The sequence below is a fragment of the Lissotriton vulgaris genome, chromosome 8, assembly GCF_964263255.1.
Source record: "Lissotriton vulgaris chromosome 8, aLisVul1.2, whole genome shotgun sequence".
Taxonomy (NCBI): Eukaryota; Metazoa; Chordata; class Amphibia; order Caudata; family Salamandridae; genus Lissotriton; species Lissotriton vulgaris.
Window position 1 is genome coordinate 1,153,500,006 of NC_141696.1, and position 16,735 is coordinate 1,153,516,740.

The 16,735-nt window shown below is 45.2% G+C and overlaps 1 protein-coding gene across 1 annotated transcript in view; it reads right to left on the minus strand.

Annotated features, from left to right (window-relative positions):
* Positions 1-2,533, minus strand: part of GTF2F2 (general transcription factor IIF subunit 2) — a 933,714-nt gene extending 931,181 nt beyond the window's left edge. Inside the window, exon 1 of the mRNA XM_086935014.1 lies at positions 2,331-2,533. Coding sequence (XP_086791140.1) covers positions 2,331-2,399 — 69 coding nt within the window. The 5' untranslated portion in view covers positions 2,400-2,533. The remainder of the gene's footprint in view (positions 1-2,330) is intronic.
* Positions 2,534-16,735: the final 14,202 nt, after the last annotated feature.

Sequence of the window (16,735 nt, forward strand, 5' to 3'; positions counted from 1 at the left end):
AGAACGCCCGCGCAGGCGCGAAATCAGCGCCGCGCAGGCGCGGCGGCCGGCCATGACGGAACCGCTCCGTCATCAGCACAGCTCAACTGTAGCTGATGACGGAGCGGTTCCGTCATCAGCATGGAAGGGGTTAAATGTGATAAAAGTATAATGATAGGTGAAAGAAATCCTGTCTTGGGCCAGTCCTTTCAGTACGCCTTTGGTGAGCATTTCTTTTATTGAGGAAGTTCTGAAGCTTTAAAAAATTGGCAGATAAGGTGACAGGGGAATAGTAAAAGTCTTTTTACAAAAAAACACCAAGGGTTGAGGTAAAATAAATTGCACCGGCTTTCTCCTGTGGCTTATAGTTCAAATTGATGGTGCTTGTGATTCCAAGGAACACAACCCCGTTTGTTCCGTCTAGGGCAAAGCCCAAAATCGTAAGATACAATACGAAATCAGCACCCATCCAGAAAATATTATCTTTTTAGTCTCAAATGTCCATAATACATGTACAGATGCACAGACTTGTAAAGAAGGGATCCAAATTCTTGCAGACTTGCTTTTTCAAGTTCTCTTACAATGAGACTTCTTCAGGGCTTCCACGATAAATTGTAAGCACACACCAGTGCAGAATGGTTAGTTTCACAAAAACAGGATATTAAGGAAAGTTTGTTCTTATAGTTGTGATGATCAGTAATCAGGAGGATAGAACCCATGAAACGTCCGGATTCCCTGTCTGTTAGGTAACTGAATTTGTTTACACTGTTTTTGCTGTGCATACTCTTAGTAATCTTGAAAAGGCATGGCGACCAGAGGTGTATCCACATCGGCAGTAGGGCAGCAACTGCTTACAATTTATCGTGGAAGCCCTGAAGAAGTCTCATTGTAAGAGACGAAACGCGTTGGCTGGCTAAGAAGTGAATCTTTTTGTGTTCTTGGATTTCTCTTGTGCCGAAACACTTTAATAAAGAACTTGAAAAAGCAAGTCTGCAAGAATTTGGATCCCTTCTTTACAAGACTGTGCATCTGTACATGTATTATGGACATTTGAGACTAAAAAGATAATATTTTCTGGATGGGTGCTGATTTCGTATTGTATCTTACGAATAGTAAAAGTCTGATTACTAAGATTGCAGGCAGTAATGATTGCTCCAAGTACTGCAACTTTCTTAGTGTTGCACATTTCAGCAACTAGATTGTGAGACTGAACACTGCCTCCCCAAAGGAAATATCCAAATTTGTGTTACAGTCCGACTTTTTAAACACACAATTACTAGCAATGTTTTGGCCTGATTACAAGTAGTAACAAACTTGACAAAAAATGGGAGCAGATGAAAAAGACACAAGACTACAAAGCTTGACTGCTTGGAAGGGCCAGGATTAAATCTCAGGTCTTCGGATTCTAGTTTCCAACTAGACCGCAAATAGGCTGGCTGGGTAATGACAAAGCCGTGATATATTACCCCTTTTAGGGAAACATCACTCTGTGGAAGGGGGGGGGGGGTCTAAACATACTCTTAATAAAATGTTTATTACAAGGAAGTTGTGTAAAAGAAGGACTGGCAAGCTTAGAAGTCATGTTTCCAAGCTTCATAGCGAACATACCCATTATACCAGGCACACTAACGGTGGGAATGAATTGTCTACGTTTTAGAACTGTCAATATTCATTACGCATTTACAATCTGAAATGCGCTGTTTCTAAGAACTCCACAACACAAATGTATATGACATTTTCTCGAGTCCTGGGCTGTAGGTGGATACTCTGCAGTGGCTACGGTGGATATTGTTTTCTAGGCCCCAAGATGCAATGTCATTCCAACGGAATAACATTTATTCATTGCGTACATTGGGTGGAGGGTGCCCCATTCTTTTTTCTTTTAATTCATACTTATTTATAATCGACAGCAATGGCTAGTCGCGAGCAGTCAAATGTTAAAGGGACTTTACTCAGAGACAATAGGACCAGTTAATCAGACCTGATAAACTGCAATATCAGAGCAGTGCTTCTTAAAAAGAACACATGACAGATTTAAATACGTGCGTAGCGTAATTAAACTCTGAAATTGCGTTCCTGGCAATTCGCTTAAACAAAAAAAGTGCTTTAGATGTCTCTGTATGAACAAAGTGTTTCCCGGATGATCAGCGTCGAAAGCTGGCCACCGTTGCCACTGTGCATAAGTGTCCAACTACTGCTTATCGCTATTCATGCTCCGGCTCCTTATGTCAATGCCAAGACTACTTGTCCACATGTGGTATCCATGATTAGCATCAGAATAGACCTGGTACTTGTGCTTTTCCCCAGCCTCCTAATTCTCATACCACCGATGCTTCTTTTGGTCTTTTTACCTTAACGAGCCACATCCCTGTATTCTGCTTGGCTCCAGTAAGGTCCACTTCCCAGCCTTTCTCAGCCATGCTCCTAGTGTTATGGGGTGGGTGTTTTGTTGTTCCGTGAAAGCACGCGTTCAGACAGATTTCTATTCTCACGGCTGGAGTTACGATGTTGCCTAACAAAGTAAGCAGTTCAAGCCCGGCACATGAGAACAGGTTCTCTGGACATAGACATTGAAGAAGGACGAGTTTGACGCTACTCGAACGTATTTTAAAGTGTCGTATTAGAATTGGTATCTAACCAATTGACTTTCTATTACGCTCCTCAAAATTAATCACTAAGCAAGCTCGTGTATAAATATATTTCAATATGAATTGGAAATAATGCAATGACTTAAATTATGACGTTTGTGAATTATTCGTATCGTAAGTATTCCTATTGCTATGCCTAATCCGGGGAATACTGTAAACATTTTAAAACATTTGCACAACTTCAATTATTTCAAAACATTGAAATATGTATGTGTGTTTTGGTTTTACTCGAACATTTGTTAAACACATCCAATCAGTTGCCATCCCAAGATGGCCGTCCCGTTTACATGCTGTGAACCACATTACGAATTAACACCACATTACGGTGGTCCTAAGAACACCAGTCTTCTTTCCCTAAAGGATTGCCATACGTTCTGAAAACATATACTTTGTCATTGTATGGTATTGTTATTTCTATGGCGATTTCTTACCTCTTGCGATGTCCAAAATGCTGCTAAGTTTTTATAGTGCACAATTCATTTGCAACAATACGAGTAACGCTTTAGCAGAAAAAATCATACTGATGTGCTGTTGCTTTTTAAATTGGAACGGGAGGACTTTATGAAATGGTTAAAAAAATGACTTTCACTTCTGTGTTGCTAACTTTTGGAGTCAGTTGCACGACCTCTATAACAAAATCCCTTAAAAATTAAATTTGACCAACTGTTATGGGTGCACATCAACATTTTCAAACTGGGAAATGGGAGATATTGAAAAACAAGCACTGGCATCGCCAATAGGTCTCACCCTTTGGTTTGCCAATATGTTTTAGACCTGTTGTACATTAGTGTGGCTGTTGTTTAGTATGGCTTAAAGTTAGTGAAGGAAAGGGGTGTGGAGTGTCCTAAAGTGGAGTAGAGTGAGTGTTCTGGAGTGGAGTGGTGTAGAGTTGAGTGGTATGGAGTATAATGCAGTGGTGTAACGAACCTTGAGGGGGCCCCCCTGCAGGGTACGTGAAGGGGCCCCCTCCAGACTCAATCTAGAGCTCCCCAGCAGAAGTGCGGTGCTGACGGGGCCCCCTGGAGGATGAGGGCCCCCCGCACCGCGGGTGCTGCAGGGGCCTGTGTTACGCCCCTGGTGTAATGGAGGGAGTAGGGTGTTGTATAGTGGAAGTGCGTAGAGTTGAGTGTAGTAGAATGTTGTAGAGTGGCATAGAGTGTTGTGTAGTGGTGTGCAGAAAAGAGGGTGTTGAGTAGAGTGTTGTAGCGTAGTGTGGCTTAGAGCGGAGTAGCTTCTTAGAGTGGCGTGTGATAGAGTGGATTGGCATAGAGTGGAGTAGTGTAGGAGAGTAAATAGTATAGAGTGGTGCAGAGTCGAGTTGCGTAGAGTATAATGTAGTGTTATAGAGTGTCAGAGTGAAGTGGCGTCGGAGCAACATCCTGTGATTCTGGAAAAATCACTTAGTCTCCCCGTTCCCAAGGACAGCACTTGGATAACCTCACGGGTGATGAACTGTACTATATAAATCTACAAACATTGAACTTTTAGATTGGAGGAGTCGAATGGATTAGTGTTTTATTGAATAGAGTTAAGTAAAGTGGCACTGAGTAGTGTAGAGGGAGTTGCGAAGCACGTCCTTGAGCGAAGTAGAGTTGTATTAGTTACTTGCCCATGCAATTGAACTACACTCTTTTTTTGTGCAACTTATTTTTTTCCTTGTACTTTTATTGCATCTAAATATATGATAACATTTCACTTAAAAAAAAATTCAATCTCCCATGTCCTTTGTCCTGGTTCGAGCTAGAGTGGGAGCCAATGGTTTGAAGGACTGGTTTGAACTGGACTATGCATAGGGACACCACATGTGCCCCTCATGCAGACTTTCAGGCACTGGCAAGTGCAACCTCCCAGCTCCAATACAATAAATCCTATCTAGGAGGTGGTCACACCTCCCTGTGACAGGATGCCTATTGTTCCACCTTCCTCTACTCGAGCTTGCCAGCAGCAGGAGGGCAGAAATAAGTCTCTGGTCGGCAGCAACCATTTTGTGCTGTCCGGATCAAGATGGCTGGTACCGGGAACACAGCGAGCCTAACAGAGGGCTCTTCCAGTGCTTGGAATCATACCTCCCACACCCTAAAGGTGTGGGAGGTATGATTCCAACATGTTTGATACCAAAAATGATAGGATTCGTTGCAGCCAGTTTCAAGATGGTCATCGCGTACGTACGCGGTGCCCCTCTAAATGGTATATGGCTGCTTCACTGACATCCCTGGAGAATGGACTCCGTAGGCTGCAGGGGTGTCCTGCTCATGCAGGGGCACCCTCTCACTCAGAACCAAGCACCCTGCGCTCAGGATTGTAATGGCCTGTACAGGGGTGACTGATAGGTGCAGTGTCCCTTAGATAAAGTAAGCCTATACCAACTTACACAGGCTGCAATTCCAGGCCTGTAGGTCCATTTTGAATGGTCTCTCATGGGTAGCATAATACAAGTTTCAGCCCATAGGGGACCTTTGGTGTACCTATGCCCTGGGTACATGGGTACCATATGCCATGGACAGTCAAGGTTACCCCAGGATCCAATCTGGGATGTACCTAGGTACTGAATACAACGGTTTAGGGAGAAATCAGATAGACAGGAGTCCTGATTAGCAGGATTCCAGGCAGACTAGTCAGAAACAGTGTCACATCAAGAAAGAAAATGGGGGTAACCATAAGAAGCAGATCCTACTTTCCTACACAGCCCCCCCTCCCCCAACGTAAGGAGATGAGACTAACCTTGCCCATTTGAGTCTTCATTTTCTAGGGGGAAATATCTGGAGAGTCCATCTGCATTGTCATGGTTACTCCCAGGTCTATGTTCCACTTTACAGTCCATCTCCTGTAGGGAAATGGCCCACCTCAAACGTTTTGGCTTTTCACCCTTCTTCTGTTTTAGCCATAAGAGGAGCTTATGGTTAGTTTGAACAATGAAGTGAGTACCAAACAAGTATGGCCTCAACGTCTTCAGGGACCTCTCTCTATAGCTAACCAATGTGTCTCTCTGGGGGTCAAACTTCTGCTAATAAAAGCTACTAGTTGATCCTGGCCCTCTGCATTTAGTTTTGACAACCCAGCCCCTACCCCCAACTCAGATGCATCTGTTTGGACAATACATTGTTTAGAGTGGTCAGGACTCTGCAGAATGGGAGCAGTGCACATGGCCTGCTTGAGATCATCAAATGCCTTCTGACTGCTAACTGTCCACTGAACTTTCTTGGGTATTTTCTTAGAGGTGAGATCATTCATGGGAGCCACTATAGACCCATATCCTTTTACAAATCTCCCGTAATACCCAGTCAGGCCCAATAAAGCTCTGACCTGAGTCTGGGTAGTGGAGCAACCCAGTCCATTATGGTCTGGATATTGCTCTGAAGTGGTTGAACCTGGCCTCTACCCACAAGGTAGGCCAGGTACACAACCTTGCTCTGCCCTATTTGGCACTTAGTAGCCTTGATATTGAGACCTGGTTCCTGCAGGGCCTCCAAAACATTCTACTGGTGGACCACGTGATCCTCCCAGGTGGAGCTAAAGACAGCTATGGCATCAATATATGCTGCACTATAGGCTTCCAGACCTGTGAGAACTTTGTTCACCAGCCTTCGGAATGTGGCAGGTGCATTCTTCAAACCAAAGGGCATCACAATAAATTGATGATGCTCACTAGGGGTTGAAAATGCTGTTTTTGGGTTGGCATCCTCAGCTAGTCTGATTTGCCAATACCCAGCAGTAAGGTCAAATGTGCTCAAGAATTTGGCTAAGGCCAAAGTGTAAATAAGCTAATCTGCCCTAGGAATAGGGTGAGCATCAGTCCTAGTGACTTCATTGAGTCCCCTGTAGTCAATACAAAACCTCATCTCTCTCCTACCACTGTTTAAGTACTAGGACTACTGGGCTAGCCCAGGGGCTATCTGTGGGCTCAATTACTCCCAATTCCAGCATCTTTTAGAACTCGGTCCAGATGCAATCTCCAACATGGTCAGGCTGCCTGTAGATTTAATTATTAACAGGTAGACTCTCACCTGAGTCCACTTCATGGGAATACCAGGTGATTGAACTGGGTGTCAAAGAAAACACGTGCCTGTATTGATTGGGAACCTTTCTGCCATCAATCTGCTGTTGGCCAATGAGCCTGCCTGCCTAGGCTACACTATCTACTGACCCATCATCAGGGTTTTGTGAGAGGTGATCAGGGAGATGGTCACTCTCTTCCCCCTGTCCCTCATCAGTTGCCATGAGCAAGCCCATGTCAGCCCTGTTCACTAAAGTTTTGAGCCGGTTCACATGTAGCACCCTATGGGAGAACCTGGGAGGGCCAATGTCCACCAGGTAGGTGACTACACCGTTTGATAGTGTGGGGTCCACTCCATTTATCTTGGAGAGCTGCTGGGGCCACAGGACAGCCTTTTGGTCATGCCAAGCTTTTTGTAATTCTCGACTGGCCTCCAGGTTTTTACTTGCCTTCTTCATGTACTCAGCCATCCGGGAGTGGCGACCAAGTACATAGTCCACTATGTTGTGTTTGGTAGGTAACTCCCATCTCTCCTTCACCAAACACAATTGACCCCTAACTGGATCCCCAAACAGAAGCTCAAAAGGACTGTAGCCAACCCCCTTCTGAGGGACCTCTCTGTAGGCCTGTAGGCAAATAGAAGGCAGTGCAAAAGAACATCACATTTTCGCCTAAGCTTTTTTGGTGTCAGGTCTGTGTTGCCTAATTGTATACTAAAGCATTCTTTCCCTGTTAAAAGATTTCTGTGGGGGTTGGGCACCATACGATGTCCTTTAAGATGGAGTCAGTTGGTGGCAAGAAGGTTCCATTCCAGTGCATCAATGTGAGACTCGCCTCGCGGAATTTCAAGATGGCAGATTCTCTGCCTACAAGTTAACGTTTTAGCAGTCCGCACTTTCTACTGAGGCTGACGGTTATCGTGCTTGCATACCTGTAACGCGTTACAATTCAACCGTTATTCATGAGCAAAGAAGCGTATTTTCCCAAGCAGCTCTTCATCTTCAGTCAGAAATCTTTGCAAGGCTTTATTTTGCTTGCAAATTTATGTGCCCTGTCACCCACAGAATTTCAGAGGTTCAGGGTGCAGTTTTTCTATTGACAACCGTCAAGGGATTTGTTCAGGTATTTCTCGGACAGAGTGAGAGTTTCGACTCTCAGGCCTTCACCGTTGTTCTCCGCCAGAGTTTTTTCCCATTAATACTCGTCACAACCAGGTTGGAGTTTAGACAGCTATCTGCATTTTTGTCTGAAGAGTGAACTCTACTTATTCATATAAAAGACTTTAAATCTTTAAACAGAATTGGTCAAGTTAGACAAGATACTATTTTTCTACAGTGTCTAAGAATATTCTTCCATTACAACTGTTGCGCAGTTCAAGTTATTTCCAGATAGGATATCTCCCAGCGCATTTGACTCTCATTGCTTAGCTTACTTCCACGCCACACTAACTGCGCTGCGCATCACCAGAAGACTTCAAGTAAATACAAATAAATATATATTTCTATTTACCAACTCTAATTTGTGCAGTATTCCTGCTGCTTCACCTAGAGAAGTAATAAGAAGAGGACCCAGTTAGTGGCTTAGAGTTTGCTGAGCTCGAGCAAATTAAAAAGACTAATTTACTAAGAGAAAGAGAGAAGCAAGCACACAGTGTAAAAAGGTATAAGAGTGATATAGAGCATACAGTGTAGAATATATCTATTAGTTGCAAATGTTGTAAACTTATCTAATCTTCCCATTCCCCTTTCCCCCTCTCCGCTGCAGACAGATAGTTACTCTGGAGCGCAGTGGAGTTAGGGAGCTGGGAAATAAGCATCATATCGCCCACTTCAGCTTTTCTGCTCCTGTGAAGGCACTGGTTCAGGTATTGGTTCCGACATCTGGGAGGCCTATGATCATGCCCTTGAGGGGTTTGCTGAATCTTTCAACTAACCCATTGCATTGAGGATGATAGGGTGTGGTGAATTTGTAATTCCCACCACGTTCCTTCCACATTGCAGTAATATAACTTGACATAAAGTTTGTACCTCTGTCAGTTAAAACCTCCATAGGGAAGCCCGCTCTGGAAACAATTCCTAGGAGGGCTCTGGCCACCACAGGAGCTGTGGTGGTTCTAAGGGGAACTGCTTCTGGGTACCTAGTGACATGGTCCACCGCCATTAGAATATAACTGTGCCCAGATGCTGTAGGAGGGTCCATGAGACCAATGATATAAATCCCAACCCCCTCAAAGGGATCACCCACCACTGGGAGTGGTATCAGGGGGGGCCTTTGTAGTGCCACCTGCCTCCCCGCTGGCCTGGCAAGTGGCACAGGAGTGGCAAAACTGCTTTATGTTCACAGACATGTGAGGCCAGCGAAAGTGAGGGACAAGCCTGTCCCATGTTTTACATTGGCCTAAGTGTCCTGCCAGGGGAATGTCATGTGCTAGGGTGAGCAGAAAGGCCCTAAACCTCAGAGATATAACCAACATCCTTGTGGCAGCTGGCTTGGGGTCTCTACCCTCTGAATAAAGGAGCCCCTCATCCCAGTAGATCCTGTGGGACCCACTGACATTCCCAGCAGTATCAGCTGCATATTGCTGTCTGAGGGGTTCAAGAGAGAGGCAGGTTTGCTGCTCTAAACTCAAGTCTGCCCTGGAAGGGCCCCCTGTCCCCAAGAACTCAACCTGATCAAGTTCAAGTTCATCTGGGAAGTTCCTTCACAGGGACTAAGATCATCTCCCTCAAAAGATTGATACTCACTCCGAGTCTTGGGGGAGGACACAGCCTTACCCCCTGCTCCTTCTCTTGGAAGGCACCTGGTCCATTCTTCAAGGATCCAGGGCTTGTTCAGTGGATGTCAGTTTGGCTTGTGACATAGTCATAGCAAACACATCTGCAGAGATGCCCAACATTGCTGCATGAGTCCTAAATTCAACATCTGCCCAAGCTGAATTCTCCAAATCATTTCCCAACAAACAATCCACTGGTAGGTCTAAACTTATCACAACCTTTTTAGGGCAAGTTACCCCTCCCCAGCAGAAATTAACCCTGCCAAGGAATGGTCAGTCCTGACATTGTTTGCATTGGTCACTTGGTACATTCCACCAAGTATGATCTGTCCAGGAGATACTGGTCTTTCTGTCACCATGGTGACACTGGCCCCTGTGTCCCTGTAGGCCATTGCTTCCATTCTATTTATCAAAGGCTGTTGTCTGTACTTGCCTAGATTACTGGACTGACAAGCAAGATAGCAAAATCTATGCCACCATCACAAACTAGAACAGCCTGAGCTGGAGTTCTGACTAAGCCAGAGCCCACCTCGGAGCCCAAGGTTAACCCCATGAATCCCTTGTTCCCTGTACCACCACTTGAACTTGTGCTATGGGGAGCAGTTGCCTTAGGGGCAGTGGTGGTAGGAGTAGTTTCCTCTGGTTTTGGACAATCCAATGGACTTTTACCTTACACATGCAACACTAAGGTTTCTTTTTGCCTTTTCCCTTGTTGGATTGTGACTCCCCCATGTGTAGGTTTTTGGAGCCCTGATGAAGACTCCTTTTTGTCTTTACCCTTGTCCCCACCCTTATCTTGAGCTTTTGAAGAATCTTTCCTCTTCTGGTAACCACTAGTGTTCTGGTTTTTCTACTTCAGCCTGGTCCTGACCCCCTTATCTGCCTCTTTCCCAATTCTTGGGGAGAAGTCAGATCTGGGTCCAGGTATTGATGCAACAACTGATTCTGGCAAATATTAAGGATCTGTTCCCTTATAATCAAACTGTACAATCCATCAATGTCCTGCACTTTGCTGCCAAGTAACCAGTCTTCCAGAGCCTTAATAGCACTATCAACTCAGTCTACCCCATCCCGATTCTGTGCCTTCTGGGTGTCTCTGAACTTAATCCTGTATTGTTCAGTAGTTAAGCCAAACCCATCAATGAGAGCATGCTTCAAAACAGAGTAGTTGTCAGCATACTCTTCTCTAACAGCGAGGAGCTTATATCTACCTTGTTTGGCAAAATCGAACCACAAGATAGTTGCCCACTGCTCTTGAGGGACCCTCTGCACTTTACAGGCCCTCTTTAAAGCAGTTATACATTTGTGGATGTCATCCCCAACATGTTAGGGAAGAACAATCTTGCTCAGGTTCCTACGGTCAAAGGAAAGTTCCTTACTTCTAGGGACACTGTTGCTGCCACCATGGGACCCGAGTCCCAATTTCTTCCTAGCCCTCCTGACTTCTAAGTTCTCTCTGTCAAGGGCCAACTGTTCTTTCTTGAGCCTAAGCTTAGCTTTCTCAAGTTCAAGCAGTTGGTATTCCCTAATCCAAAAATGTACCTCCTTTACTAGAAATGGAGATCCCTACTGACTGTCCTGAGTGATTGGATTCTCTAGAGGAGGATCTAGACCTCCCCTGTCTACTCTGCACTGTCCCAGGAGAGACAAAGGGGGCACCTTTTGGGCCCTCTACTGCTCCCTCTGGGAGGTCTGAGTTATCCAGGTGGAAGCTATCATGCTCCACCTGGTCAGGGTTAGATTCAAGGTCAAAGAGGGGTCCCCCTCCTGCCCTATCTTCAGTCCCCTGCCCACCCACTCTGTCTTGTTTATCTGACCCAGAGGCCTTCATCAGGTCATCTAACAGTAACACCTCTACAAAGTGTTGAGTTTTGGCACTTCTCCCTTAAACTTTTTAGAGGCACACCGTGCTTTTAGTTCTTGGAACGAAGGTTCACTGTATCTAGACGCAGAGAGCCACTGGCATCTCCTGTAGTAGACACACTATGTATGGTCTGTTGTTGCACCTACCTAACCTAGTGGGAACTATACGCTCTGCGGTTGGAGAAAGGGTGTGCTAGACCCTTGACTTACCCAACCCTAAGTTTAGTAGAACTTACTATTCTAAGGTTGTATTTATATGTTCCTAGTACTAGTGTTTTTTCAGTTAATCAGTACAAAGATTTATCTGGTAAAACAATGCAAGCTTGATTCCTAAACGCTGCACACCAATGTGAGAAGCTGGCCTGGTATATGATGTTCACTAATGTAAGTGGGAACCTTGCACCAGTCCAGACAGCCCATATGGTGATTTAAAAAGTCTTAGACAACCACAGAAAGCTCTTTAAGGGGTAGCTGTGGAGAGCAGCACTCCTCAGGCTTAGTCTTGAGGTAGTGTAAAGCAGCTTGTTTTACCAGAATGCAATCTTATAGTATAGATTAAATGAAAGAGAACCACACAAAGTATTTATAAAAATTTGTATTTATAATATAACACTCTCTAGTACATTGAAGTATCTCCCACAAGGAGATAGACACACAACACAAACTACTTTAGCAAAGAAATCACAGTAAATAGCACTAATACACAGTGAGCCCCTTGGGGGGACCAAACCATATACTAAGAAAGTGGTATAAGAACCACAACTCAAGTCAGGCCAATATCGAAAGGCTGTAGAATCGCTAAGGACCCAAGGGATCACCCAAGGTAAGTAGACAGAGACCCCATGGAGGACGCGTGCTGTGTGAGAACACGGCCGCTGGCTCCGTACAACTCTACATGTAAGTTGCGGTTGAATTTTTATAGATTAAGGACCCTTCCCAGTGGACCCTGAAGAAACCCTATGGAAGGCAGAAGGTTGGAGAGCCACCCCATCTATGGTTACCCTAGTACGGACGTTACCTACGCCAGGGAAGCCGGGTGCATAGGTGTTAAGTTGTGTCGGAAACCACAGTCAAACCCAATGGAGGATTTATGGAAAGTGCCATTGCTGGAAGAGGAGAAAGTGTCTGTTGGAATCCAAACGTGGATTCTTGGTGAAGAGTACCTGAAAGCAGAGGGGACAGAGTCTGGGTCACTTGGGAGTGACCAGGGGCTTGGTAGACGAATGCCCACCGATGTCGGGTGCTTCAGGATAGATGTCGATGACTTTATTTCTGCAGCTGTGGGGGCCAGGGGATGCTGAAGATGACCAGAAGCCGAAAACGAGCTGTCTCACAAAGGATGTTGAGTGCTGAGGGGTTGGTGTCTGGAGGGAGCCCCAACAAGCCTTGGCAAAAGCAACCCATGCAGGAGGTCAAGAAGTTGCAGGAAGTGTACCAGCAAGTTCCAGGGGACTCACCACAAGCAGGTGAGTCATGGCAAGCCCAAGCAATCAGGGGAGCCCAAAGAAGATGTAGCTGATCCCCCACAGGTCGAAGACAGTGAAGATGCAGAAGGACCTTGTGCTGCTTTACAAAACAACGGGCTACAGAGCACACTGTGCGAGGTCGTTGAAGATTTTTGCATGGGTATTGTCAGAGGTTGGGACTACTTAGAGCCCATGCACTTGCTGCAGAATTGCCAACAAGCATTTGCACTTGCAAAAGTATGTGGTGCACAGGGGTTCGAGTATTGCAGCCCCCATGAGTGATTCCGCCCTCAAAATCAGTGAGAGGACAGCTCTGGTCTTAAGTTACGTAAAAACCCACCTCTTGTGTTGCTATGCCTTTCCGAGTCTGTAGGAGCGTGGGATTAGCAGACCAGTCAGCTGTGTTGTGGTGCCAGCAACTGTAGGGAAGTGATTTCTTCACTCCAAGGGATATTACTTCTGTAGTCTTTGATTCTTCACAGTCCTTGGGAGGTTCCTGTAAAATGCACAGGCACAGACAATGCAGCAAATTGGAAGGGAGACGAATTCAGGCCCAAATGAAGTTCAGCGAAGTCCAGAGTGCCCATGTGATAGAATTGCAGTGGTATCTGTTCTTAATCTTATCCCATGACAAATCTAGGGACCTACACACAGGTAAACCCTTAATTACCCTAAGGAAAGGGTTCAGACAATTCAGGGACCCTCCCAGCGGGGAGTTTACTCCTATGTCTTTTGCCCAGTTTCGCGCCAGAGCGGGAGCCAATGGCTCCCAGGACTGGTTTGATCTGGACTATGCACAGGGACACCAAATGTGCCCCTCATGCAGACTTTCAGGCACTGGCAAGCGCACCCACCCAGCCCCAATACACTAAATCCTATCTGGGAGGTGGTCACAGCTCCCTGTGACAGGATGCCTATTCTTCTACTTATCTCCGCTCGAGCTTGGCTCAGCAGCAGGAGGGCAGAAATGTGTCTCTGGTCAGCAGCAACAGTTTTGTGCTGTCCGGGTCAAGAAGGCTGGTACAGGGAACACTGAGAGTCTAACGAACGGCTCTTCCATTGCTAGGAGTCATACCTCCCACCCCATTGGTACCAAACATGACAGGTTTGGTTGCAGCCTGTTTCGAGATGGTCATCTCATACTTACCCGATGCCCCTCTATATAGTATATGGCTGCTTCACTGACAACCCTGGAGAATGGACTCCGTAGGCTTCAGAGGTGCCCTGCTCATGCAGGTGCACCCTCTCAATAAGAACCAAGCACCCTGCCCTCAGGATTGTAAAGGCTTGCTATAGGGGTGACTGATAGGTTCTAAGTCCAGTGACCCTTAGATATAGTAAACCTATATCTTTAGTAAGTGCTGCAAGCAACAACTTGCACAGGCTGCAATGGCAGGCATGTAGGTCCATTTGGAATGGCCCCTCTGGGTGGCATAACCATGCTTCAGCCCATAGGAACCTCTTGGGTACCTATGCCCTGGGTACATGGGTACCAGATACTAGTGACTGACAAGGTTACCACAGTATCCAATCTGGGATGTATCTAGGTCCTGAACACAACCGTTTAGGAAGAAAGCAGATAGACTGGGGTCCTGATTATCAGGATCCCAGTCAGACTAGTCAGAAACAGTGTCACGTCAAGCAAAATAAGTGGAGGTAACCATAAGAAGCAGATCCTACTTTCTTACAGCCAGTATAATAGGATTCTATAGTTCCATAATCTTTTATATGTTCATTACTGTATATGTGATCTAATATTGTCTGATAGTTTGTAGTGTTAGTATTTAACATTTGGTTTAATTTAAAGTGTGTTTGCATAAATTCTTGTAATAAGGAACTTTAATGGTGTTTGTTGTATGATAAAAAATAGCCTGTGATGATATGATATATGGAAAATTGGGATAGAAGTTAACTTTGTTTGTGATTGATTGCAAAAGTGTTGGTATCTGTATATGTGGTGGTTTGTACAAGATTACAACTAAGGGGCCGATTGCGATGATGTCTGAAAAAGGATCCGAACGGGATTTTTGAACCTATGTTTCCGACCTAATCGGCCAAATTTCCGAATTACCAATTACAATGCAAGGAAACCGTTCGGGCTGTGCGAATTGGTTCCTAATGGCATACGGACAGCCCAAGTCTGTTGGAGCTGATTCGTACAGCTCTATGGACACGGTTTCCGAACGAGCTGTTCCGATGACTGACTCGGACAGCTGTTGCAAATCGGTTTGTCTCACACAAAACAGCTGTCAGAATCTGACTTTGGGGGCCCCCAGCAGGCCCCCCATTCCCCTGTAGTCCTCCAGACGTGGCCCATGGGGGTACCCATGTGACTCCTCTTTCCAACCATTCACATTGTGGCAAGCACCAAGGGGGGCCCGCCACAGGGTGCAAGGTTTTACCCAACCATCCTTTTTAGGTCTCGCTAGAGCCAGCGCATGCGCTGGTCTGGCGAGACATTAAGTAGCTGGCATTTTGAAGTGCCTCCAAACGGCTTTCACCGGTCACCAGCGAGCGGTTATACGCGCGGGGGTGCGATTACTTTCACTTTCGCAATGCCTCCAGCTGCGAGTACTTTCACTTTTGCGGCGCCGCCATCTGCTTTTCCTCGCTCCGCTTCTCCCACACCACAGAACTCGTCCCCTTTCACGGCCGCACGGCCCATTACTTTTATGGCCTCGCGGCCAATGCTTGTTTTCTTTGCATTACGAGACTTGTAGTCCTGATTTAATAATGGGATGAAAAGGAAAGCTTGAAAACTTGTATTGTCTCAGTGGCCTTCTGCAAACACATCTTTATTATATATCAAAGAAGTAACTGTAAACATCAAATGTCCCATTTTCACCGCACTAGCGTAGTGAATGGGGACGGAGGGGGTTGACAATAAGAGGGGACATTTATTTGACAATAGTCACTTCCTACTCCAAGCAAATAGAAGATAACAAGTGCATGCGAGGCTTGCATTGACGTGCGGAATACCTGACAACAAAAGTTGTAAACAGAGGAGTGTGTGTCATGAAGCAGACAAAGAAAACACGAGTGAGAGGCAGAAGGGTAGTGACTTCAAGCAATAATGTTACCGGGCTTCATTGTGTATTAATTCGACTGAGATCTTTTCGCTTTGGTCGATCCAGTTATTCTGTTCGCGCAACCAATAATATCTAAATAACGTGTGGATTACAAAGGGGATTGAGTTGTAAAACAAGACTAAAATCTTAACGTTGGATCAAACTGTTTTATTATTCATTGTGGTGAACACGCTGCTACCTTTCTCCGTTTAAAATACATGTAAGACTTGCAATTTCTTATCTTTCCCTGCTCATGGTAACCTGGCCTCTCCTGGTTACACAGACATTTTAGTCACTAATTGACAGACATCAACTCTGCCTGAACTTATAACAAGCATTGGCATACCCAATACGTCTCGCATTTGGGACCTTATAAGTGTTTAGCCATGCAGCAGTTGGTGTTATTACACCATGGATATTCTGCTGCATAACTAAATACTTATAGGGTCCAAAAAGCGAGACCTATTGGCTATGCCAATGCTTGTTTTCAATGGGTGCCAGTGTTCTCGCTCCGAACACCAGCTCACATTTAAGTCAATACGAGTCTAACCAAGTGATGTTCAGAAGCATCGTAATCGGTCGGACAGACTCACAGAAGCCAATTCAGTCGGAAGAGTTTCTGAATGGCATCGTAATCGACCACTAAGCAGTTGTTTTTATTAATACGTAGTGTAAACTGCATAATGTCAATTCCTTGCTGTGCTTAATAAATAGGTAGCATGAATAGCTCTTTCTTGTAGTATATTGCAATGCCACGTTTTGTTTGTTCAGTGTGGTATTTGTAAAATATTATATAATGATATTGTTGTATGGAATAAGCATAATTTGGTGCTTTTCTAGTAGTGATTATTTTTTGTTAGGCAGATAATGTCTGCAATCAGGATGTTGTTATTGGATGTTGTTGATTTGAAATGCATTTGAAGTGTAAGTCTTTTTTGTACGGT